Raw genomic sequence first — 27,714 nt, forward strand, 5'->3', positions numbered from 1 at the left:
GCCACAAAACAGTTGACGCTTGTTGTGAGACCAGCTTTTTCGCATCAGTCAATTTGCGCGCCTCGTTCCGTGCGGTTGCTTTGTCAGCGCTTCGTTTCTCAGCGGGTTTTTTAACAGTTCGCTATTTGGTTTAGACAACTCTTCGGTCTACGCTCGTTGCGTTTGCGTGTGTGTGTGCGTTTTGTGATATGCAAATGATAATTGAAAGAGCCGCAACTATCGCACATAAATTGGCAGCAAACGCGGTGCATATACTTATTGGCCGACTGTGACTGGTTCTAGAGTGCCCTACAGCTTGGCCTACACTCGCGATCCTTTACGTTTGCCCGTTGCCCTATAGCAGGCGGCGCAGGCGTTGCCTGATCGCGGTCTCCCGACACACAACTCCAAAGTAAGCGACCAGTTCGACAAGTTTTTTGTTGCCTTTGCATTTTTTATGCACACGCTTCTTTTATTTTATTTATTTTTTTTTTGTGTGTGTTCCTGTTCTTTATTTTTCGTTTGCATACAAATGCACGCAGACAGCAGCAACAACAACATCATAGTACGAGTATTTCCTCTCCTTTCTATGCCTCTGTCGTTCTTCGAGTTTCGTTTGTTCTGGCGGTCATCCATTGTTGTTGTTGTTGCTGCTGCTGCTGCTGTTACTCTTGTTGTTGTTGTTGTTGTTACTGTATTTTAAGTTTTGCGAAAAGCTGGCCACCTTGATAAGCCGCTGGCAGGTCCAACTTAGCAATTGGCCGCACAGACTAGCCAAGTTCAATGCTGTTGCAGTGCATTTTCCACTTCCGCTATGCGCCCGCGGGTCAATAAACATTAATTAGTTGCTTACCACGAAAAAAAAAGAACGTGCACAAGACTTGGACATGGTTTAAATGTGTGTGTGTGTGTGTTACAAAGTAAAACGCACAAATAAAAGCTTTAAGGTTATGTGTCATAAAAATGCATGCGCCTTCACAATAAATGGGATTTATATAGTCAAACTTAAGATTTTAGAAACTGAGAAATCTCAATTAATTGTTGTTTAAATTATCAAAAAAAAAAAAAAAAAAAAAAAAAAACATAATTCATCATGTGCAAACTGTACAAGTATACATGTTTAGCAAAAAAAAGAGATCGGTCGTATTTTAGACCTTCCAGAAATACTTGTTTTTGTTATCAGAAATTTGAATCGGATTTGTAATGCACTCGAAGCCTACTTAAATGTGTCCTTAATGTTCGCTTATAGAATTCATTGTATTTAAATTTAAATAATACAGGTCTGACTTGTTTAAATGTTGCATATTCTTAATAAAATGAACATATTTATGTATGCACTTACCCAATAATAATAATTAGTAGAAAGGAGACAGTCCTCAATGCATTAATACATATTTCTGAAAAAAAAGAGTCAGTATCAGATAGAATATAATAGTTTATAAGGGAACCTTAACATATTCAAAGCATCAAGTCGTTTGTGTGAACGCATATGCATAAAAACACAAAGACAATCTATAAATACATATATGCATTACTACATACATATATACATACATACATGTATATATACACACACATACTTTCATACATGCGAAGATGCATACATAGCTGCATACATAAGTAATACATACATTCACATCTACCAACATTTAATCATGCATACATACATACATGCATACATGCATTCAAACACACATACATAGTCACAACTTCACAATTTAATTATCACTTCAAAAGAACACTTAACCAAAGCATAAAACCCTCAGGACTTACTAGAATTCATGAGAATCGCAGAGTAGAGCACTATGTAAAAATACGTTTTATTTAAATAACAGCTCAGCGGTCAGTTTAGTTTGCTGCGATTTTTATGAGATAGTGTACATATATACGAGTGTGCAAGCATACCGACATACATACACGCACACACAAACATACGTACATGCATACATACATACACACATACATATAAATATATATACAAACAAGTGCATGCATACATAAATATTTACATGCATATATTCATACATGCATACATTCATACATGCATACATTCATACATGTGTACATGCATACATGTGTACATGCATGTATATGCACATGCGTACATGCAAACATACACCCATACATATAAACATGCGTGCGTACTGCCATGCGTATGTTCATACACTTATTCCATAAAAATAAATACATTAATTCTTTTTAATACATATAACAGTTAACTTGGTCTTCATTTGGCTAAGGATACCATGCATGCATATATCGTTACACATTTGTATATGCATGTATATACATGCAAGCCTACGTGCATATGAACATGCACATAAAGAGCAGTAGTAGGTATTACATGTCCTTGCCCTGTGCAAGTCCCTATCTTAAAATTTTGAACATCATCTTTAGTTTACTTAAAATTTGTAACCTTCCCCTTTCGAATTTCCACTGCACGCTTTTTATTAAATTCAGTATAGCTCAACAAAATTACCAAGAAGCATAAAAATATGTTTTAAACTATCATAAAATTAACTTTATATAATTATTTAATTACTTTTTAGTTTGAATAACAGGCAAAACACCTTAAGATAAATGTAAGCAAAGTATTTGCACATTTTTTCAGCTGCCGATAAAACTTTGTGTGTGTAATTTCATCCGTTCTATTAACCGTGACAAATTGAAGGTTGTGCATTTACTTATTTACAAACTGTATTTAATTTGTTAGATTTTTGTGCAAAGTGTTGTTATCGCTAATGCACAATATTTACTTTTGCTTTTCTCCTCCGATCAAGTGTGTATATTACTTGTGTTTGTCCAACGATAAAGGAAACGCCAAAAGGCTGTGCAATATCCGCTGTGAATTCTCTATAGACTGTGTTGTCGTTCGTAATGCATATTTGTAGAGGGCTGTCAGAGCCGCTATTTCAGATATTGCATTGCCAAGAATAGAAGAACCCAAGTTTTGCCCATGGCAACTGGTAACTGGTAACCGGTGGGGCAACCTCTCTGGGGGCCATTAGTGGGCTTCGTGGGCTTCAACTGAGTCATGAGCGCTCTTCAGACACTTTTCTTTCAGCCTTTTGTTTTGCACTTTATGGCAACTGCTGGCCAAAGAACTAGGTATGAAGTTAACTTTGAGTTTAGCCCAGAAGCAAAATATGGCACTTATTTCTTGTTCAGCTTTTCTATACACTTGCTGTGGGGCATGTGCAACTATGTCAATATGTTTGTGAAGCACAACTCTTGCAACTTAATAGTTTGACAATCTTAGACTCTTGGATTTAGAGTAAGAGCTTAATGCCTCCGTTGCGGGTATTAAAATTGAGTCATGGAATATGTAAACCCATTTATTTATAAATATAATGTGACTCATATAAATTCATGATCAGTATAAATCGCCGTTTCCATACGGAGGCTATCAAGGCTATCTTCATAGGCTTCAAGGCATCCATAGGAAGATCGGTTAAAAATTAGGTTATGATGGTCTTAATATGCTCTTAATACAAAGATATTAAATTGTATCAATATCATTCTGGTATATCATATAGTTGTAGTGTATTTGCATTTCGATGTGACTTATGTGCTGAACTTTTCTTTATTCTTTTGTTATGCATATATATAAATAAACTTCTTTTTGCATTTGGCAATGCAACTGACTGCTGGGCGGGCGGTATTTCCATTTCCATTCCCATTTGACATTTTCAGTGGGCCGCTGCACTGTTTTTGTTGCATATGAAAGCGAGTGACCGCTATTTGAAAGACTCTTTTGTTTTTTTTTGTACTGACTAGACTAATTAAAAGTGGTTGTTTTGTGTCTGCCATTTGCCTTGGTCAGCTAAAATCACAGCACAAAGTTCTTGGACTCCAATCGCTGACCAGCTCTAAATTTATGTAGCTTCAGCTGATCGCAGTTCAAGTAGTTGGCGTCGACATACGTGACACTACAAGTTTTTAACATATTTTGGATTTGGTAATCAAAAAGCAAACCCCAAAGCGTATGCAGTGCAAAGTGTGCCATGTATGGGCAAACACAAACAGTATTATATGGTTTGCTTGCTGGGTTTATTATGCAGTGGAAATGTGCAGTGCACATTGTTTGAAACAATGGCGTTATACGATAATAGAAATTAAGCGGGTTGCATGTCAGCTGCTGAGAAAATGAAGTCACTCCAAAGACCCACAAAAATAAATATACAAAAAAAAAAAATAAAAATGAAAAAAAAATCAAGCGAGAAAAGTTACGGCAAGTGCTAACTAACTAAATATATGCACATGGGCTTATACATAATACTGCTTACACAGCGTCTGGGGCAGTGAATCTTATTGTTGTGTTCTCAAAATGCCAGCCATGTGAATAACCACAAGCACAGCAACAAAAACAACAACAACTAACACTAGTCAAAGTGCATTAATCACAGCCCATACAAAGGCAGCCAGTGCTGAAGGGCCGACTCGTGTTTCCAGGCAAACTCTAGCTATGGGTGTTAATGCTTCGAGCCAAAACTAGCCTGAAAGTAACTCGAAAAAGTGGTAGTTGTTGTTGGCGTCCATTTATGGTGTCAGTAAGGTAAGGTACACTGCAGCAAATAATGGTCTTGATAATGATAATGATGCCCCTCTTTGGCTGGCTGCCTCGCACAGCACAAGCACAGCACGGCACAGAACCTCGCACAGCCCTGAAAGTGGTGCAATTTGGTTGCCGGTTCTGTGCCTCTGGCTCTCTATATATGGAGCTCAAGTTCTTTGCCATGGCCAGACTGTTGCTAGAAAGTGGCCAAAAAGGCAATTGAAGAACAAAGCAAAACAAAACAGAAAAAAAAAAATAAGAGCTATAAACTAAAGCATGTTGTGGAAAATGGCGCTGCACTCAATTTGGTAACTGACAGGCGGCCAGAGGAACAGACACGACACGGCACGACGCGACGCTCGTCCCCTTTATGTCTGCTTCTGGTTTGGCTTCTTTTCACCAGGCCCCAAACGTGCAGCTGATCGAGCGCCGTGTGGTACTCCAAGTCGCACTCGGGTCTTACATTATATATAGACCAGTTTGCTCATTTTCAAATGCCCAGCTCTAATGTGCCACCGAGCATTTTCATGTGGCAACCTCATGTTAACTTGTTGCGTGATGCTTTCGCACGCACAATTGCCCCGAAGGAGAGGGGCACTAACTAAGACATGTCGACCGGGTTCACTGAGCCCAAATTATAGCGTCAAGAGCTCTTAGTAGTAACATAGACAAAAACTATTCTATAAACTAACTGCACGACATTTTGGCCAACAGGTGTTAACTGGCTGTCAACTTTAGAGTTGCCACACTTGTCATAACGCTTAACAATAACCTTTTACAATTTATCCTAACGTCAGCTGCAAAGAACTTTGCAATGCATTTGATAAGACTTGATTACTCCAAAACCCGAAAGAAACCTGTCGGCGAGGAGTTTCCGGGCTATCAGCCGAGTGTTGCCACACTTGTCAAAACACCAACGCGTTTATCCTCTTTGTACTTTCATCCTCATGTCAGCTGTCAAGCACTTCGCAATGCACTTGATAAAACTAGGTTACTTAAGAACGCAAAAAAACTGAAAACCATCGGTAAGGTGTTACCAGCGTGACAGCTTTGTGTTGCCACACAGGTTTATCCTCTCTGTATTTTTATCCTCATGTCAGCTGCCACGAAGATTGCAGTGCACTTAATAAAAATTAGGTTATTTCATAAATCTAAAATTACGCTCCGGAGTCTGTATCATTTCATATTTTTGCGGAAGCAATCAGGTAAAAAAGATAATATGCCAAACTTCATATAAGATCAATTAGTTAAATTAATTCAACACTCCACAAAAAAAGCTTAGCACTCGCATGATTTGGCGGGTGTATCAAATATTTTTTGGTCCATCATCAATTATGGGAAATGTTCTATCGCACGAGATGTGCGCTTAGTGCTGCTTGAATTATTATTAAGAATAATTGTTGAGCTGTCTGTTTATAATTAGAAATGAGCCGGAAACCGGTAACTGCGGCAACATTTAGCAAAAAGAATCTTTATCGCAATTCGCATAGCCGCCACATTGTATCATCATCATAAAACCTATTTTTATAGTCGCAACTAGGAACTCATTAGTATTACCTGCAGCTACATGCACGCCGCTCGTTACCTGGCCATTTGCATTGTTTGTGTGTTGTGTGTGAAAAATCGAAAAGTCAAAATAAACAGAATTCAATTACACGACGTCGACAACGTGAACCGAATGAAGTTGTAAACGTTTGTGCGACGACCTTGAAATTTTTTCGCCAGCTATGGGTAAATTTTATCTTTACCCTAAACCTTAATGAAGTTTCTACGGTTCGGGCTGTTTCTTTTTGTTTGTCTAAACCGTCGGCCGCGGGGCTTGAGTCTTGGACTCGGAACTGGGTTCAGGTAACGAGGAGGCCAGTTACAAATATACACATCCATTCTACATAAATATATATGTGCATATATATGTATGTATATATGTGAAAAGGTATCGGCATTATACTACACACTCGAGTGATTAATTTCCTGTTTATGCGCACTTTGTTCTCTGCTCTTCGTTCTTGTTTGTGCGGCTTCTTCTTGGGACGAACAGGAACAAAAAAAAAAAAAACCCGAAACGCACTTTTTGAAGGTTTTCTTCTCAATGAATTAAGGCTGTTCATGTGTAAATATGTATGGGTATTTGTGTATGAGCTTGTAGCTTGTTTTATACCCTTGCTAAGGTTATAAACATTTTCACACCAAACGTGCAACACTTTTAAGGAACCAATAAATATATATGCGCATTTTGAGTAATATAAAAGGCTGATTCAATATAGGACAGATGGACTGTCCTTCTGTTTTTATGGATAGAACTAAATTTGCCATATTTGAACAAATGTTTCATATACCTGTTATAGAATGGATAAAATATCTCTAAATGAAGCTGCCTAAAACAAATTCCAATATATATAAGACAAATTTGTAATCATCGGACAACGATGTTATCTAGCTCCCAATGGGGCAGTCGACTCATGATTCTCCTAATAAGGTCATCTATCTATCTATCTATCTATCTACAGCCAGATCGGACAACTCTCATCCGATCAACTCAACTCATTTAGCTCTTATTAAAACCTTTTTAAAGATATCCTTACCACTTAACTGTTATAGTTCAAAAGTTTCATTTTGTTCCCATCATATGAGCAATAACTTAGCATTCTACTTATCATATGTAGCTCCCATATAAACAGTTGCCAGTTGAGAGTCAAACAAGATATATGACATATCTGCATAATGCGTGCTAGGGTATTTAGACTGCGGCATTCCACACATAGCTGTACTGTCTTGGTTTCGTATTAATTTTGATGTTCCGAGGATATGCTGTGCAATTGGCAATTGTGTTGCGTGTTTCGCTGATATTACCCGCAATTACTAGCAACCGCCTGATCAGATACTAGCACATGTATCTGTCAGATACACGTGTTGCAGCGTACCAACAACACGCTGTAAAACGGTTCATGTAAACGAACGAACGCCCGCCCGCCGGCGCTGTTCAGTCAATGTCCAACTACCTGACAGGTAGCTTAGCTCTCGGCTCGGCACCGCAGCGTAGCGCAGCTCAGGTGAGTTACGCTCGCCTCAGTCTTGCCTTACCTGTCGGCGTTGTCGCGTCTCTTGCCACCAGACCCTGAACGCGGCATTGTGTAGTTTTCATTACCCGCAACGCTTTTGATTTTAATGTTTCGTGTACGATTTCAGTGGGAACGCATCGAATCGCAATTGACGAGAATATCGGGAAATAAATAACAAAAAAAGAAGAATTAAAAAAAAAACCGAAATACAATCGAAAACGTTAACGGCTGCGACGTAATTTCCAGGAATTTCGCAATTGAATTGAAATTGATTTTTCGGACATCGAGTGTGTGTTAATGTGTGTGTAAATTTGAATGAATGGAACGAGAACCTGTATGTAAATGACGCGACATCATTTCCCATGCCCCATCTTAAAAGCTGTCTGTCGAATCAGTTTTATGGAGCACCGCGACTCCACTTACCAGTTTGTGCAGTGTTACAGTTAAGAGTTGAAGCAACAGTTACCGAATTAATGAAACCAGAAGTGTAGCAATCTATAAATTTCAAATAACTCACGAATTCCGTAAAAAAAAATTACAAAAATTGCAAATATCATTGATTGGAATATGCAGAAGAACTTCGTTTAAATGGTAATTTGAATAGAATTAATCTTTTTCAGCAGATTAATTACTTCCGAAATTAATGAATCTGAAAGCTATTATTTAAATATTATATAGCACATAAAGATTCTATGATACACATATATTATTTAAAAATATTACTTCATAATCAATGAAATATAGTTACTGAATAATTATAATGCATGATGATGGAATATTTCTCATAAATTAATAAATTTGTTTCCAATAAAAATAATTACAATGTTGAATTACTCATGATATCTAAAGGCTTGCAAACTGTAAACAAGAATTGGAATATTGTTAATATTTTAATTATATAAAAATAGGATTAGGCAAAAAAACGATTAATTTGAATAGCAATTAAGCCGAGATGTTGTATAATATGTAAAAAGCTGAAGATTCTCAAATATCTCGCGCTTTATTTATGATCGGCTTAGAGCGAGATGTTGCCTTAGTCAGTTTTCTATAAATAATTGCGCTTACTACGCCTTTTTTTTGGCCTCGTGTTTACTGTTTTCCTACCTCGCACACGATTCTATTGACTTTGAATATTTGTTAGCTCAATTTGCTGTCGGTTTTCGAATGTGGCATGGGGTCAGTTTTGTTTTTTTGTTGTAGCTAATGACTCCGATAATTGCCATTGTGTGAATGCTTTTTGTTTAATGGACAGCAAAGTCAAAGGCGCTGCACGTTTAACTCTGACGTCGAGCCGGGTTTTGCGAGATTTATGCATTGTTTGCATAAATTAAGATTGCCAGGTGTAAGATGGATAGAGAGGCCCGTAGGGGCTCTGCCTGTTGTCTCTGGTCTGCAATTAAAGCGCAACAAGGGCGCCACGCAATAAATATTTATGCAAATCATGGCGCAGGCACTTTACGCTCATAACTAGACAAGCTTTAGCTTTAGCTAGGTGCAAAAATTGTGATTTCAAGCATTATTATTGAATTGCCAAGTGCTATAAAATGCTTTAACCTAATATGCACTTGACCCACTGACAGAGTGACAAAAGGCAACGCCGAGATGTACAACATATTTATGTTCTCTTTAACGCTTGAATGGCGCACTTGATGAACGCAATTTGTGGCCAGCTTAATAATATTTTGCATAAACTTAAATCTGGCACAATAAAAGCCGGTTGAAGATGTTGTTCGTGCTGTAAACTCTTCGCAATCTGCCTTGATCCTTATTATGGCCAATTTACATGGGCTTTAAATGTGCGACGTGTTGCGATATTATCTAAAGATCACAACTTCATCTTGTGCTCCACTATAATTTTTGTGGAGCACTTGCCTCAAAATGATGCCATTGCCACAATTTGACAGTTTGTTGCTAAATGTAAAGCGTAAAGATTTCATTTGTAAATTAATGAAATGAAATGAAATCAATGAAGCGTCAATTTTCATTGTTGGTTGTGGGGCGTGTCGCCTACAGATTTGCACCGCTGGCCTCATGGCAACATTTAATTATATTCGATTGAACAATCAATAAAAAGCAATCAACGCCAGGCAAACACACACACACGCACACACACTCATGCACATACATACAGATACTTTTACCCGTATCTTGTAGTTTGTATCTTGTAGCTAGTATCTTGTTAACAAGTGCACAGGCGGCATCGTTAGTACCGAGACTAACCATTTTACATAATCTATCTGCATGCGAAACTGTGTCAAGTCGACTGCGAAATGACGAGTAAATTGCATCTGCGACTGTTGTATCTGTATCTGTAGCTGTTGCTGTATATGTATCTATTGGATTGACAGGTGCCAGTCCACGCATCGTCATGCTCATATTATGCACTATTTTGCTGAACTTGTTTCTATTTTGTTGTTTTTACTTTCGTTCATGGCGCAGCTTGGCAGCAACATCAACAATAAACAACGACTAGAAACAAACAAACAATCTGCCTCTAGTTTTACTTTCCTTTCTTGCCAAGCGACGCGACTTTCAATTATTAAATACAGATACTAAGCTGCACAGCTGCACAGATACAGATACATTTACTCAGATACGCCTGCGAACGCCTGCTGACTTTGGCATGGATTTAGCTGCATTAGAAATTACCTTTCAGAAGCTATTCTCAATTATTTGTAACAAATATTAAAACTCTAGCTTAACGAATGCATCTTGAAATTAGACACACTATCCGGGCATTAATTACACTAGAATTAGAATTACACTAGATTAGAATATAAGTATATGTTCCTGGCTTGATATAGGAATAACATTTTGTGCGAACTTTAATTGTGACATTTGTTAATAGGTTTAGGCACTCACCCGAACCCCTTAATGTGGCTTTAATGTGGACTTTCGCTCCATCAAAAGGTCAAGCTGAACTAATGTAGCTACTTCCCGGATCTGAGCAGGCAGCTAGCTGCTGCCAGAGTTCAGATGATTAAATGTCTGTTTCCACGGAAATACAGATCGTCTTTCGGATAATTTATAGTTTATATCGTAACCTTTAACAGATATATAGCGAAGCTTAAGCACATGCATGCCTTGTGCTTGGATTTGCCGAGTATGTGATATATAAGATTCAATGAGATCAGACAACTATGTCATATAGCTGCCATAGCTATGATCGTTCGATCTTGAATGGAAAATTTTATTTTTGTTTAAGATATCTTTTACAATCATGCTCATCTCATGTGAGTCATGTCTTGTCAATATCGGATTACTATATCATATAGCTCTCCGCAGAATTGATTGAGAAATGAGCTTTTTGTCTGGAAAACTCGTCCAACTCTGTAATTACAAGCCCAACAATTGTCCTCACACACCGCAAAACCCTATGCCATATTTCTGAAAGGGCATTTAATAGCCGTTCGTTCTTGTTTTCTATTTTACTGTGTTGATCGTATAGCTTTGTCGGTTAATATAGTTTCTGGACTTTTCACTTCAACAAGTTCTTAAAGATGTTTCTAGCTTATTTTAATTTGTATTGTTTACTGCTTTTCGACTTTACTCAATATGCAGCAACTGTAATTAAAGCGCACATTTTTTTGCATATTTCTACAACACAATTTTAATCTAGTCGTAACGCTGTTGATTCCGGCGATTTTTTATGGATACGGCTCCTATTTCCTAGAACTAATTGAGAGTTCAGCAAAAAGTTTGGCTCGTTTAATGACCGAAAAAAAATATCAAAAAAAAGGGGCTTTTATTTTGCCGGCAAGCTCAAGTGCAGCCTGTGCCCAAATGGCATGTTTATACTCAACTTGGCAGTGGCAACAGACTTTCAGTTCCAGACTTCGAGCCCAGTGTGGGTCCGAGTCCGAGTTCGAGCTGAAGTTCGAGTTTGTTGTGGTTACGCGCCGCTGGCTACGCCGTCTGTTGGCGATGGCTGCTGCTGGTGGTGCTGGCATGTCAGAACCTTTATCATGCCCGGCTGTCGAGTAATAATGCATCCACATTGTCGTACTTAGTTTTTCTTGTAGTTATTTTTGCTGTTTTTGTTTTTGTTTTTGTCGCCGTTCAATTTGAGTGCACAAAGAAAAGCAACAGAAAGGCTGTCAAGAGTTCGGCTCATAATGATCTACGAGCAGTTTCTGGCAGCATTTTACCTGTTAATAACCTGTAACCTGATGCAGTAGTCGCCATTCGAGGGCGACCTGTACTGGGTGTGTGTGTGTGTCGCCTCCCTAATGCCATCTTCCAAGTGCCACGGCTTCGGTTCCGTTCCAGACACTAATTTACAACGCCCCGGCTTCCAACGGTCGAGCGAATTTTGGCCCTGCAACATAAGTATATAGTATATGGGCATATCAGGTTTCTGTATCTGTATCTCTGTCTGTATCTGTATCTGCAGCTCTGTATCGCTTGCAAATCTTCAGTGTGGCCGGCGCCACGTTTCTTTTGCAAAAATTTTCAATATTAAACAGCCGTAACTGACGTCCACTTTGGTGCCTTAATTTGCGCTAAGAGCGCCGACGTCAGCTCATAAACATTTTATACAAATGATGTGAAGTTTTTTTTCGCAAATTTTTTTTTTTCGTTTTTTTTTGAACGGGCGGTTGCAGTCTTTAAATTTGTATGTAAAATGCTTTCAAGATTGAGATACGTATCCAAAGAGGGTGTTGCCTGCTGTTGGCCTGTTTCGTGGCCAGCAAAGCCAACGAACTCGTGATAAAAGCTGTTGACCGTTGTTGTTGTTGTTGTTGTTGTTGTTGTTGTTGCTGTTGTTGTTATGGTTATAAACATTTTGTGCCCAGCTCATTGATTTGTGCAAGCGTGCATAATTATTTTGTAAAATGTGCATTTCCAAGTGATTGTGATAAGAGCTGGTATTTTTAGTATGTGTGCTTGTTTCCAGCTAACATGCCAAGATAAAATGTGTGCCATCGTGACGATAAGATGCTCCTCATTTGTTTGTTTCTCAAGAGCAACAATAAAGGCAAAACAAACATATGAACACATTCATTAATATAATGACACAACTCTTCGTTGTAACCTTTCCGCTGGGCGATAGGCAAACATTTGAGTCACTCAACAATAAAATTGTTTCCATGCAAAATAAATTCAATGACGCTCTTGACTTAATGAATACTATTTATAAGCTGATTAAAACAGGGGCATAAAGTGTGTTAATTCAAGTTGGGAGCAGTTCAATGTAACACGCCACGAAATACAACTAAAAATATAAACAAAAGCGCATTAAAAATTGTAACACGACAGGAAAGTAGCTTTGCAAGCGGATTAAAGTTTTAAAGTAGATGAAGAAGTTTAAATTGGTTGAAAGCTTGTCTAAAATTTGATTAAATCCACGAAATCTCATTTTAATATTGCTAAAAGCTACAAGAGCTCGCTTAAAGACAGAGAACTCTGGTAAAAGAACATAGAAGATTGTAAAAGGGAATAATAAGGCATTCGAAGCAAAAAAAGCTTACATAAAGTCATGCGAAATTTTCGAAGCACATAAAAGCTGCATTTGGAAGAATTCGTAACGTAAAGCTCGATAAACTACAAGATAACTTAATGATTTAATAATATTTTGTTGTAGCTTTCGAAGGGATTTGTATGTTCTATATGAAGCTATATTTTTATTGACAATTCTTATTTTGGAAGGCAATTCGTCAAGTTCCCAAAAGCTTAATTTGTTCTAAATTGAGTCTATATATACTTTCAAGTATTTTATATAAATACTCGTATAAGTAACTCGAGCCATGTTCTTTGTTTTCATCGTGTATTGGAACAGTTGCTTTAACGACTTTGTTTGCGCGTTTTATTTACATATTTTGTATACTTTTTGTATGTGACGCTGTTTTCACTGCCAGCGAGAGATAAAAACACAACAGTCACAGCTGAATTCAGTCCAGTGAAATTCGCGGACAGAAGTTATTGTATTGTATAATAAAGAAAAACATAAAAATTAAACAGAACTCAATGAAAGTCGGCCATAGAGTGTCATAATAACACACATAATATGGCGAATTTATTCATTATTGTACTGAATCCAGAATTGTGCCTTTCACTTTCGCATATCTCGCCGTGATTTGCAATGCAAGAGCGGATTTTACTTTCGATAGATGACTTTGTCTAAGATTTGGTTTATTGTGCTGCGAACCAACTGACTTTGAATTCGTTTCGCATGCAAATCGCTGGCCAATATAAGAAAACAAAAAAAAAAAAATCCACACAAAACCCTCGCATGTGAATCATTTCGTTTGAAAAATGTTAAAGCGGGCATTTCGTGTGAATTGTGGCCGGTTAGGTTTTTGAACTCATTAATAAGCTGCCACAAATCTTCCAACTCATCTCCTCCTCTCTCTCTCTCTCTTATTTTCATTCTCTTGTCCAGATCTGATCGATGAGCAGCAACTATAAGACCCGCAGCAGCGAGGAGGCCCTCGCCGAGCAGCTGAGCCTGCCTAGAAGCGTCAAGCCCACGCCCATCTACAAAGAGATATCCGGCGGCATGGCGACACTGCCACGCCCCGACACTGAGCAGCGACTGCGCAGCGATACGACAAATAACACCCGCACCTGTGTCTACATTGGCGGCGCAGGCAACGGCGTCGTTAGCAGTGCGGCTACCCTGGATCGCCGCCAGCCGCAGCGCATGTCCTGGCTGAATATGCGTCGCGCCAAGGCGGATGCCGAACTGCCGGCCGTCACACCCTCGCCACAGACAACGCGCAGCTGCATCTCGACGGTGTCCAGTGTGGTGGACAGCGGCGGCGGACGCACCACAGTCACCTCGGGCCGCATCAGCTCCAGCGGCATCATCACGCTCAGTGGCAGCAACAACACGCTGACAGACATACAGGGCTACCATGAGCACGATCTGCACGATGGCGTCTCCAAGAACTATTCATCCGTCTCCGCAACAACTTCGGCTCATTCCGCGCACAACATTACGACGGCCAGCAATGCGAAGCTTCTGCCCGCACCCGAGGATGAGTCAAATCAACAGGTAAGCCAGCTGGCGGGAGAAAAGGGTTTTGGTTTGGGGGCTTACGTGATTCTCAAAGATAAACAATTGCTTATGGGATTTTTATCTGAAACGTATACAGTCGAGGCATCATATATATACTCTTTTATCACAGAGAAATTTATGCATTTAGAGCCTTTTTCCAGCGCGTATTAAAAGACTTGTCTCAGATATCTTAGTCGTTTTATCAGTCTACCTAATCTGGATACGAAAGATTTTGTAGAATTTTCAATATTAAGTGTGCGCTTATCAGTTGTTATGGCTTTTAGCCACACATGAATGAAATCAATTGCTCACGCTGCAACATTCTTAGCCCGTTGAATAATGCGCAAAAACTTTGGCATGTACGTGACCCAAGCAGCCGAGAATATTCTCAGATGCATTGATCGATTCGAGGGGCGCCTAAAATTGTCTAAGATCGTTGTAATCATAGCTGCGCTCGGCTACGTGTGATATGAGATGCGACTTATCTAAGCGCAAAGCTTCCGTGGCTGTAGACTTGTGGTGAGCAGCACTGTGCGTGTGACATTTTTTCATGCCTTAATTTTCGCACTTTTTATTTGTTTTGTTCATTATCATATTGAGTGTTTGCCCGATGCCGATTACAGTCGATGATCGGCTAAAAACGAAAAAAAAAAGAAACTAGTTCCCCTTTGATTTAACAGCAGAAATATAGGACAACTTTTTGTTGATATCTAAAATAGATTTCCGACTCGTTTGCCAAAAATCCGGCTGACTCTTTGTTTTTCCGCCATACAAAGCTGCCTGACTTAATGTGCCAGCTTTATAGGGTTGTCTGTACAACATCATAAAACAAGTTTCGGCATTAGTTAGTACACCGTTTGAATTTTATTTGGGTTAGTGAGGCATGGGCTGGGCTCTGCCCAGAGCTGACCATCATTCATTCGTTTGCTTGTCTGCGGCCCTCCGAAGCGACCAATTGCTTTTTTAATTTTGAGCGTCTAGCGGCATTTTATAATTTGCGCTAATTGCATTTGGTATTCATGTTCTTGAAATGAGTGCAAAGTGCATGTGGAAAATATGCCAAAGAGCTGCTAATTGGTTTTAATTAGGCTTTCTCTATTTACTTGAGTGTCCTTAATTTTCAATTCGTAACGGCTAATTACGCTGTTATTGTTATTCTACTTCATACTACAAATATATTATGTTAGCTATCAGTAAATATTTAACTAATTGCGAATGTTATAGATTGAAAATGATTGTAATACAAGTGGAAACTTTTTATTAACACAGCTGATATTATTTTTAAACTACTTTGTTGTCTGATGGGCATATATTTATATATAGTTTTCACATTTTATAATTTCCCTATAACAGCTTTAGAAGATTTTTCGAAAACTCTCTAACCAACAGTTTGCAATAACAAAATTTAACCATTTAAAAATAGGATTTCTGGCTCAAAAGTTGAAATACAAATGAAAATACTTCCTTAACACAGCTTAATATGCTTTAAAAAGATTCTCCCTTTTAATCAAGAATTTAAATAAAATAAATACTATGTAATTTCTGTTAGTTCTAAGCTTCGAACGACTAAAATTTATTAATGTTGTATTCGCATTCTACTAAATCGATTGCCTCAATTATAAAAAAAACGCTTATATTTTGTAAAGTAGCCTATATGCATATTTAAGACCATCTGCAAAACCTTTTTTGTACCTTTTTAGCGTACAAATAAGTATATATTAATTTAATTCAATGTGCATAAATACGCATTCATAATGACAGGAAAGTATTCGCTACACAATTCGAGTTCGAAAATCTGCATATTAAAATTCGCCGCAGCCCAAAAGCATGCTACATATTTTGCGCCCTTGTCGTGACAACTCGCTGAACCGTTGCATAAGCACAGGGCGGGAAATGCGTTTGTCGCTTAAGTCTTTTGTTTTACATATATGAATGTGTATAGTTGAAATTATGATATACGGAATATTAGATATATTTGCACTCTGAACTGAATATTTTTATTGACTTGCAAAGCCCTCGCAATCATCATTATAAATATTTACATGCGCACATATGAATGTTTTTCGACTCGAGACTCATTTGCAATTGCTTGCCACAGCAGGCAGCCGCCCCGTGGAGCTAGGCCAGTTCTGTGTGTGCAGCGGCGGGTGTGCGCACACACACACCTACATACAGATATATTTTGCACATACACTTGTGTCAGTTACTTCATCTGTTATGCCTTTTCGTTTCCAATTCGCTGATTAACAAGTTCAACAAAACGAAAAATGTGCAGCGCAAAATTGTATTTTTAGTGCAAATTCGGCGACGTCCATTGCACGTTTTGTGCGTTAAGAGGCACAGCCCCAAATTGGATATATTGGGCGACTTGATGACGGACGAGCTGACAGACCGACTGACTGGCTGACTGACTGACTGACTGAATGATTCGGTGCGTTGGCTGAATGATGACGTCATTGGTTTGATTGCATTCAAGCAATGATACAAATAATCAAACCGGCTCCACTCGCGTCTTGTTGTGGGAAGCATTATGATAATTGGCGGTTATTAGAATTGCATGGACGAACAAGACTTTTGAAAGCAGTCGGCGCAGTGAAAGTGGCCAAGATGTGTGCGTGTGTGTGTGGCCAGTAGAATTTTGATATGTTGTGTGCACGCGCTTCAAAGAATCCAAGCAACGTCCAACCGACGACAATTGGGCAATTGGAAGGCGCAACGCAACACTGCGCTACCGGGTTGGGTGTAACGGAGCACTTGGCTAGTTAGCGATATGGCAGCTATATGGCTTCATGACTCCGGTTCCTTTCACTTGCCACTTTGATTAGACGAGACGCAACCAAAAATCGTAAAACAATAGCCCATGTCATACAGAAGGCGGGCAGACTGTCAGACAGAGCGAAAGACAGACCGCAATGCTCCAGTGCCCAACAGATGCATCCCCATACACTGTACACTCTTACACACTTTACTACATTACCAAGAGTGTATGCGACACAAAAGGGATTGTCCGAGTGTACAATGTTCGTACGTCTCTTATTCAATCTGTTGACAAAAGATTTTCAGGCAGCTTTTGTGTGTGGCCGGCCAGCCTCAGCTCAGCCTCAGGCTCATTGTGAACGCATTTTCACACTCCAATTTCGTGTCCAAGCTTCAACAATTGACAGACGCATACAAAATATATATATATATATAATTGTAATTGTTGTGCAGCTGCCGTCTTTAACGAGAGATCTGGCTACACAACTGATGTCCAACTATAACCTTAATGAATGTGGAATTCTATATGAAATGCCATTCGAAATCAATTCGCATTCTATGTAGAAAAGCACAAGACATTAAAGAAAGGTTTTATTTATAGTTAGGCCACTTTCGGCCACTAATTTCCACTCTGCCTGCCTTTGGCGCGCTCGTTTGGCCTCATATATATTATTATTATTTTTTCAAATAAAGCAACATTTTAACGGCCACTTTGGCCATTCGAAATGCGAGGCACACAAACTCGACCCGGCAAAAGCCACCAAAAGCTTATGAAAATAAAGCAATTATGAATGCTAAACGTAAGGCGAAGAGTAAAAATTCTAAATAACAAAATATGCGCACACACAACCTGACAACGTGAGTTATTGCTGCAAATTGTATATGACGACAAAATACCCTGTAAAGCAAGAGCTTACTTTTATAAATTTTATGAAAAATCAAAAAATATCAAGGGTATGCGACGAACTCTTACTCTAACTTTTGGCAGATAAATTAAAAAAATTAATTAGTACTTAATATTGCCCCAGAATTTAGATATAAAAATATAATATTACCCAGATATTGGTTCTTGAAAATAAATATAGAAAAATACGATAAATATATGAGTTTTGATCAAGCTCGCAAAGCTTCTGAATAATAATAAATAAACTCAAATGGTGTATACCCTTGATGTATTTTGAATAGGGTATACAGCACGTCAAGTGACGCTCCATTAATGCTTATCAAATACACTTATAAAAAATTCGGGAAAGTCACGCTCTCAGAGTTGTTTTCAGCCAATCCATCAAGAGCCGACATATCCGTTGCACAGCCACATTTATGGCCCGGCACCTCGATCGGCCAATGGATGGCCAATAAATGTACGATTTGTATTTGAATTTCCGTGCTCAGCTTGTGGCTGACTAATGCCAAATGTCCAGCACATTATGGCTTATGATTGCTGCTGCTCGAGTTGAGAACGTGTGTGCGTCAGAAATAATATTTTTATTTTCAATTAACGCGCACAGATCAGAGCCTTAGCCTGAAATCGTTTTCTGTTTATTGTGGCGCACAGTGAGCGCTGTTAATAAACGCGTACCCGGACAGCAAGTTTTGGGTTCAGCGTCGGGGTTCGCGCCGCTGCGCCAGTTTCGCTCGCATGCTTACATAATAATTATAAAAGAATTATGAAATTATGCTGTGCTGGTGCTGCTGCTGCTCAGAACGTGTTAAAATGAAATTTAATTTGACTGTGAGAAGCGCAAAGGCAGTGCCCAAAACCAGGCAGGCGTAGATCGAGACCAAGTCTAATGGACGGGTTTTCTCTATGCTTTAGCCCACTTCCCCCCGCTGCCGCTCTGCCCCGCCACCAGGCCACACAAGTTAATTATGCTCACGACATGGGAACATCGCATTGTTCCCGGCCCAACGTCTAGATTTCTAAGCGTCTTTTCAGAACTTTCAATTAGTGTTCAGTCGCGCAGCTCGTGGGCGAAAAATACACACAGTAAATCAGATAGCTGAAGTTTTTAAATATACATAAAATGTGTTTAACAAGATGCGGTAAAAAGTGTATCTCAAACTCTGTCGACACACACACACACAACCACTCACAGAATTGTTGAGGCGTGCTGTATGCCCAAACGAAGTGCGCTCGGTTTGACTCGGCTCCGGTACGCTAACTTTGCGCAGCGACTGTGGCTTGTAGAAAGCCACGCTTTAGAGTCTGTCGGCCGGCTCGGCCAGCGTCAGTTCTGCATTAATGAGAGAGCAGTTCGGTTCATGCTCGCTCGCACGTTACCTGTGCTCGCCCCCTCCCAGTGTCAGTCGTCAAGTTCCCTCAGGCCACCCCCTTCCAAAAGGCAGCGCACAGCTTCAGCTGCAGTGAGTGTTGGTTTTGATTTGAGCTGGAAAAATCACATAAATCGTCGACAATGGAAAAACTCGTTTCTCGTTTTCTCATTCGATTTTTCCCAATCAAAATTCGTATGCGCGCGCCCGCGATTTTTAGTGTTTCGGGAATCGCACGTTGGCGCAGTCGCAAGTCGACGCTGCTCCGATCATGATGGTTGCTCGCAGCGCGTACCCAATGCAATAGCCGAGTGAATACGCTTTCAACATCGAGTGTGTGCGAGTGCAAGTGTGTGTGCGCATGCGAGACAAATTTGCCGATCGATTGCATTTCGCTGAATTACGCATACGCCGCGTGTCGCGCTTGTCTGCAATGCTCATCAAGCCTGCAATCCATATCTAATGACACTCGCTGCCAATTGTCTTCGTTTACGGAACCAGCACGCGTTGGCATCAGTTTTAGTTTTTTTTTTCTTTTTGGCGGGGGGCTGTCGTTGGATATGCGATGCGATGCGATGACGCGGCCAATTCGCAAAAGACACCAAACACAAGACATTCAATAAGCGGTTCAGGACTAAGCAATGAAGGTGTTGCCAATTAATATTTAAAGCGGCTGCCTCGCAACGTGATAACTTGTTCCACATACGTATACATATGCGTTTCACTGTGTTTCTTAAAGCCATCACCTTATTTGTTTTCGTAGTGATTTTTTTTTTGTTTTATTTTATTTTTATACGTTAAAATTGAAATGTTAAATGTCGGCGCATGGACAAACAAAAAAAAAAAAAAAAATGAAAGAAACATCGAATTATAAACTTGAAAATTTACAAAAATCAGAAATACACGTAAATAATGCACATTGAAAATGTTTTAAACGAAATAAATAAAAGTACTAATTGCATTTAATTGAGTTTGTGTGTGCATTATAAATCAACGTCTGTTCTGAATCTAAATCTTTGCAGCTTATTAATTTAATGTCTGATTTTTATAGTTCATAAATTTTGTGAAATTGCAATCAAGGCAAATCGAAGTAAATTATATGCTAAATATATCAAATGCAAGAAAATGACAAGTTCTTTTGCACCTATAAACAATATCAAATCTGTCCAAAGATGGAAATACCAACAACTAAATATCTAGCCGATTATCTATATGTTGTCCATGAGGATGTGCCCTTCAGATATTATCGCAAAGTAAGTGTGAGAGAAAACAACTAAATACAAAAGATACAAAATTGTATCTGTTAATTGTGCAATTTTAAGCTTCAGTTGCTTTTTGCATCTGGATGCATGCATGATATGACACGTGATGTTCTGTACCTTGTCTGTCTTGTCGAGGGTATTATAGTTTTGTTACGCAATTTGCAACGCTTAAAAAGAGACCTCTTCTAGTAGCCTACATATAATTCTGATCAGTATACAAAATCGTGTTGATTTAGCCATGTCCGTCCGTTCGTCCGTCTATTCCATGTGAACTCATCTCTTTGTTTTAATAGGTTCGTCTCTTTTTAACTACTATATCATTGTCATAGCAAAAATTGGACCAATTGTATGTAATTCATCTTGTTTCTTATTCATTTCACTTGATCAAACTTGGCACTTTTACTATGCTCTTGATATATGGGCTAATTCTTAACAACTTCGCAATATTTTATTATATAATATATCATATCATACATATATATCATAAATTATTGATCAAACCAGCTTCTCTATTCTTCCAAAAAAAAAAAAAAAAACTGTGAAACCCTATCAAACCAGTCTACTACATTAGACAAGTCCCTTAGAACAACTCTGTCTGAAACAAAGCTGTGTTATTTTAAAGCCTTTTAACTAAAAGCGTATTTAATCATTACAAGTTAACCGTTTGCCTGTGTTTTAGTTAGTATACGAGTCTGAATCAATATGGCACATGATACTCATCGCTTGTAGATATTTTTTAATAGCTCAGTTTGATCATCGCACCCAGCTGAGGTTGCCGCGTTTTGGTGTTTGGCTTATGTTTACATTTTCACTGTGCGGTTTTCGCTTTATTAACTGCGTTTACTTGGGCGTCCGTCCGTCCGTCTGTCCGTCTGTCTGTCCGCCAATCCGCTCGTCCGGATAACTGAGCGTCGCTCTCTTGAATGAATTTCACTTAAAAGCGTTCCAGCGGCAAAGCGATTTTATTTTATATATAATTTTATTGTTGCTGTAATTTTTTTTTCGCTTAAAGCTGTTAACTTTTTATACTCGTTTATAAAGCGACAGGGGTATATTCGTTTTGTGTAATGTTCACGAGTTGAGACTTTAAATATGAAATATATTTTCGGATCAAACAAAACTTAAATTTGATGAAAAATTTAGCTAGGAAGGTGGGATATCGTAAACATCTATATCTTCCACTGATTTAGAGCTAGACTAATCCAATGTGGAATAAAGACTACTGATTAATAAACTGATCAAAAAAGATTGCCCTTACTTGTGCCGTGTCAAATAGGAATCGGGTTTTCAATCAGTTTGACGGGCTTCAAGCTGTTATTGGATTGTGAAGGAGTATTTCGCAGTCGTTAACACCCGACTGCAATGTACTTGATTATTTTTTGCCTTTTTTGGTTTTGAAAGTATTGTTGTTGCTGTAGCTGTTGTCGGTTTTTGCTACGCATCTAATGGGCTTATGCGGCACATTTCGCAGGCAGCGGCATTTTGGCCTCTTCCACAGACCCTCGTAATGGGCCACACTTTCTTTTGCCGCTCATTACGCGCTAGATAAATATAAGAACCCAAAGGGTGCGTGCAAAATAAATAAGCATCAAATAAATTGTTAACTTTGTTAACTGAGAGTGTTTATAAATAAACCAGAAAAACTGATGAAAAATTACACAACTCGAAAGCGGAAGTGCCGGAAATGAGTTTTGTATTGTGGGTGTTGCTGTTTCAGTTTTGAGCATAGCCGGCGGATGCTTGTGACAACACACGATTTTGTTTCCCATATTTTTGACACTTAACTAATGCACTCTCTTTTTTTCTCCCATCATCTCTCTGTCTTTGCAGACGAAATGCTCGGTGTTTCGCGGCCTTGTGCTGTGCATTTGCCTCAACGTCAGCTACGCGAATGTGGTGCGCTTCCCACGCGAACTGGACCACTATGGCTCTGCCTATCTGGTGCCGTATGTGGTGCTGCTGTTTCTAGTCGGTTTGCCCATGATACTGCTCGAGATATCGGTGGGTCAATTTCTGGGACAGGGAGCGGCGCACACCTGGCGCGCCTCGCCCATATTCAAAGGTAAGCAACAGGTGTGCAACAGTTGGCTGCACAGCAAACAACCCTCTTTGGGCGGACGGGCGGAAAAGCTGTGCAGTCTTTGGCCAGGACAAAGCTCGGCACGAAAGCTTGCACCGACTGCACTTTTGGCAGTCGTTTATAATTCTCAAGTTGGAATTCGCTCGGTTGTTGCTTAAATAGCGAATGCCAGACACATCCTGTTGGGGCGGTCGTGCATTCCGCAGCTAACGACGGTTGGACACAGCCCGTTTAAACCCCACACGCTGAAATTGTGTCCCGTTGGGTTCGAGAGCAGAAGTGTTACGATTGAGAAGGAGAGAGGAGTACGCTGCGCAAACTTTCGTCATATTCTCTGAAGCAAAAGCAAATACGCAAATACGCAAAATATATGCTGCAAATATATGCAAAAAATGCAAAAATGATGCAAAAGAGCAAAACAACTATATACTTATATATATGGATAAAAAAATATATAAATGCAACAAAAGTCTAAACAAGAAATCACGAATCGCAATGATAAATCAAGACAAAAAATACTATCAGACCAAAAGTATATCAATGCAAACAAAAAAAACTTATAAAACACATAAAAAAATACACTAAAAAAAAATGAAAGCAAACTAACTTAAATGTGACCTAGTAGTTTAAAGATATCATCATCGTGTTATCAGGACAAAATGAAAACTCTGAAAAAAATCTAAAAAAAAAATATTAAAAACTGCAAAATGCATTGGTGTGTGTGTCCCGTTCGTGTAATCGCTGACGTGCCGAAAGCCAGTCAAAATCCGGAATCTGGCGCAGCTCTTGGCTCTGTTGGCCCAAAGCAATTGCTGCTTATCGAAAAAAAAAAACAAACAAACAAACAAAAACAACAAAAATACGCACATCTGATAGAGACCGGTGGGTGAGAGCTACACCCAGAAAGTCCCAACAACCAAGAAAAAAAAAAACCAGCAGGCAAGCAGCAGTTGCTATGATTCCCAATCAGCCCGGAGAATGCCTGTGGAATACGACTGACGACTGGCGCGTCCACAAAAAATAACCATAGAGACGTTTAAGGCAAATTCTAAATGAACAAAAAGTATAAACCAAAATGAAACAAAAAAAAAATACCATGAAAAACGAAATCAATTGTAATGTGAAACAAACGATATTCAAAAATATGAGCAATATATGAGCAACATACTAATAATGGCAAAAAGCAAAAATGAAAAACTGCAAATTACGACACAACACCTTCGAAAAAGACCTCAGTATAATACACATAATGCTGGGTGCTGCAAAGGAATGCCTTAGCTGTATCGCCCCTTTTTTTATTTCACTTTTGCAAATGAATTATTGTGCGATCAACTTTTGGTTGGGAAATATTTCTGATTGCCATAAACAAATGCCAAGCAATCGATTTTTTCATGTATGGATTTGAAATTTGGTCAACCAAATAAGTGTTGTAGCTGTTGAAAGTTACGAGACAGAGTTACGAACAAAACGGTTTGAACTTTAAAGCTGGTTCAAACTTACTTTTTAATATGAACTGAACATTAAACGAATCTTGTCTACACTGACCGAGTCGGAACCAGAACCAATCTATATAAAAATATTTAATGCTTGACGGCTTGTAAATTAAAATGCTGATTGAAATTTTCAATAATTTAGAATTTTAACGAAGACTGATACTCATGCCAACACCATTATTATTATTTTGGTATTATTATTAAATATGGAAAGCTAGCTTTACAAACCGAACTTTAAAGAAAGGAATTAGTTCGAGCCGTGAACCGAAATACCGACAATTATTTTGCAACCTATGTTTTGGGTACGCAAATATTTTGACTAGATGGCAACGCTAACATAAGACATAGAAGAGGAGCCAGATGTTGGCTGTTATTTTGAAAATTTGATGACATCCGTTGATATGATAGATGTTTTTTCTTGTATCGAAAACCAGATTTACTTATTTAATTTAATTTATATTTCGCACAGGGGCCTGCATCATCAGCCGCTTTGCATCGTGGGTGTCGGCCATCTGGATATCATTGCAGGCTGTACTTGCGCTGGCCTATATAGGAATGTTCGCCTCCAATGGCATACCCTTTCGCGAGTGCGTGGGCAACCTGAAGCTGAGCATGGTAGGTTACCGCTTACCCATATAGGATCTTAAGCAGATGACTTAATTTGCCTTTCAATTTACAGCATGGTTATACGGTGACGCCCAACAGTGGACAGGAGTGCCTGCAGCAGACCTTTTTGACGCCCTTCTGGCGCAATCCGCTCTATTTCGGGCTGCTGGCAGCGGGTCTGATCGGTCTCTGGATAGTTGTCATGTTGTGGTATGTATGGGCCTTTGGCTTACCTGTTGCATAAATTCTAATACTTATTCTCGTTTGCAGTACGCACAATGCCAAAATCTTGCGCCGCAGTCTATTCGTCTATGGCCTGGCGGGCTTATGTCTGCTCTGTGCCTTGACTGGCTGGGAGGTGCGCAACTCCTTCTCCAGGCACTACTTTCCAGAGCTGTGGTCCTTTGACAGCGCCCAGCTGGCCGAGAGCAACATCTGGTTCAATGCCCTCATGCAGGTGTTGTTCTCTGTGAATTGTGGCTTCGGCGCGATGCCAATGCTGACGGGCAAGTTCCTCTACAAGGGCGATGCAGTGCGCACCTCGGTCGTCTATCTGTGCTTCAATCTGCTGATCAATGCCATCGCCGTGACGCTGTTCATGGTGCAGTTCGATTTCTCGTCCAATGGCTTTCCGCTTATGGATGAGCTGAAGCCGTTGACCGCCATCTATGACCGCGTCCTGTACGGCGCCCAGTCGGAAAGTGAGCTGGTGCGTCATCTGATACCCTCACTCATCTATGCTCTGGTCATACTGTCGGCACTTGTGTCCATAACCGTTGCCGTTTATACATCCACTCGGCTGGTGCCCCGCCGTCCCAACTATGTCATTTGCCTGATTGCTTTGGTGGTTGCCGTCATGTCTTTTGCAGCGCCCAAGTTCCTGATAGCCCGTGTCCTGGACTCGCGCATTGTGGGCACTCTGGTCATTACGGCGCTGGTCTTCGAGCTCATTGCCATTACGTGGATCTATGGCGCCAAGAATATCTACACAGATTTGGAGTTCTCAATTGGACGCCCCATTTTCCGCGGCTGGATGTGGCTGTGGTGCAGCTGTCCGGCCATACTAACGGGCATTTTGGTCTGGTGGTGCGCCGACGACGATCAGTTTGATCTGCTGGCGGGCTACTTGCCACGCTGGGCTCCAATTCTATTCGCACTGGCGGTGATAATGATCATTGCCTGCATACAGATCTTCCGCCAGGTGGAGTACAATTTCTTTGGCATGATTTGCGAGGCGTCGAAACCAGCCAAGGAATGGGGTCCAGCCGATCCGCTGGCGCGTCACTCCTGGAAGCAATGGCGTTCCGTCTGCCAGGATACTGGACGTCGTGATTTTACGTTGCGGCGCCGCGGCACACGCGACTACACGCACTCCATCAAAAAGGGCCAGTATTCAAGTGCGCAAAAGCTTGGACCCAATGGCCAGACAACACACGCGCCGCAGACGCACTGGAAGTCGTCGACGCCGGGCAATAGCTCGCCCAACTACAGTGGCTCCATGTTTGGCGATTCGGCCATCGAGGAGGACATCAGCGTGGACAAGTTTCCGGGCATCACCCAACAATATGTGCCATTCCAGGCCAGCGATGGCAAGCCGCTGAGATATTCGCAGCGCGTACGCCAAACGGCCCAGCCGCAGACCTTGACCCGCGCGCCGCCAGGGCCGACGACGGTTGAGAAGCATCGTGAGGTGGTGTACATCAGGCGGCTCTCGGACGGCGGCAGCGGCAGCCACTCGACGCGCATTGAGATTTCGCCCTCCAACGAGTCCATTACCTATGGCAACGGCAAGGCCAATGGGAACGGACATGGGCATGGGCATGGGCATGCCAATGCGGCTGCCATGTCCCGGAATCCGTTGGGCCGCTCAACTGGTTGCCTGGCGCCGGCGCCGGCGTCCAATAGCCACCACATTAAGCGCTCTGCCAGTTCCGTGGTGAATGTTAATACGCACAAGCTACCTCCGCCCACGTCCGCGGCGGCTGGCGATCACATTTGTTGGCGCAAGTTCAATATTAATCCCGAGGAGTACTCGACGGAGCTGTGAACCACGTTGGCCAGGCCCCAGACGGAAACGAAGCATTCACATTCAAAAAGACTTGTTGCATCCAAAATAAATGTATCTGAATCTGTATAGAATTGCAAGCAGATCTATCTTTAAGCTACGAACTACGAACTATGCCCATATGCAAAGTGTATCTTCTAGTTATGAACTGTACATATAGAGCATTGTACCTAGTGTTTAGTTTATGTCCACATAAGAAAATTTTGATAAACACAATTCTGTTGTCATTCAGCCGCCACAACTAAAGAATGTCATATCCCGAGGATTACGTGTAGTTAAGCCTTATCTTAGGAATATAGTATAGAGACACAATCAATTTCTGAATGCATGTGAGTATATTGTATGTATGTGCTTGTGCATGTGTATGTGTGATTTATGTATTTGTGCGTGTCTGTTCAACATTTGATTATATGTACTATATTTTAGTCTGTCCTAATATATACCGTGTAGTGTAGTATAGTATAGTGTACGCATCTGCGTTAATTTGTCAAGTGAACTGCACAACGATTACAAAAACGATTTAATGTAATAAAAAATATAATTAGTAAATTATAAAAGAGCGTGTTTTATTTTATTTTATTTTTGGT

The 27,714-nt window shown here is 40.1% G+C and overlaps 1 protein-coding gene across 2 annotated transcripts; it reads left to right on the forward strand.

Annotated features, from left to right (window-relative positions):
* The first annotated feature begins 46 nt into the window (after positions 1 to 46).
* On the forward strand, positions 47 to 27,684 carry blot (bloated tubules). Of its 2 annotated transcripts, XM_032434752.2 has the most exons (6): positions 47 to 391; positions 13,976 to 14,590; positions 22,714 to 22,945; positions 24,926 to 25,071; positions 25,136 to 25,272; positions 25,333 to 27,684. In XM_032434752.2, exons 2-6 carry the CDS (start codon positions 13,985 to 13,987, stop codon positions 27,107 to 27,109), a joined length of 2,898 nt encoding a protein of 965 aa, XP_032290643.1. In that variant the 5' UTR covers positions 47 to 391; positions 13,976 to 13,984; the 3' UTR covers positions 27,110 to 27,684. The 2 variants fall into 2 exon arrangements, with proteins under 2 accessions (XP_032290643.1, XP_032290644.1); XM_032434753.2 differs by lacking the exons at positions 47 to 391; positions 13,976 to 14,590 and adding an exon at positions 20,691 to 20,874.
* The last annotated feature ends 30 nt before the right edge of the window (positions 27,685 to 27,714 follow it).

Source organism: Drosophila virilis, chromosome 3 (genome assembly GCF_030788295.1).
Source record: "Drosophila virilis strain 15010-1051.87 chromosome 3, Dvir_AGI_RSII-ME, whole genome shotgun sequence".
Taxonomy (NCBI): domain Eukaryota; kingdom Metazoa; phylum Arthropoda; class Insecta; order Diptera; family Drosophilidae; genus Drosophila; species Drosophila virilis.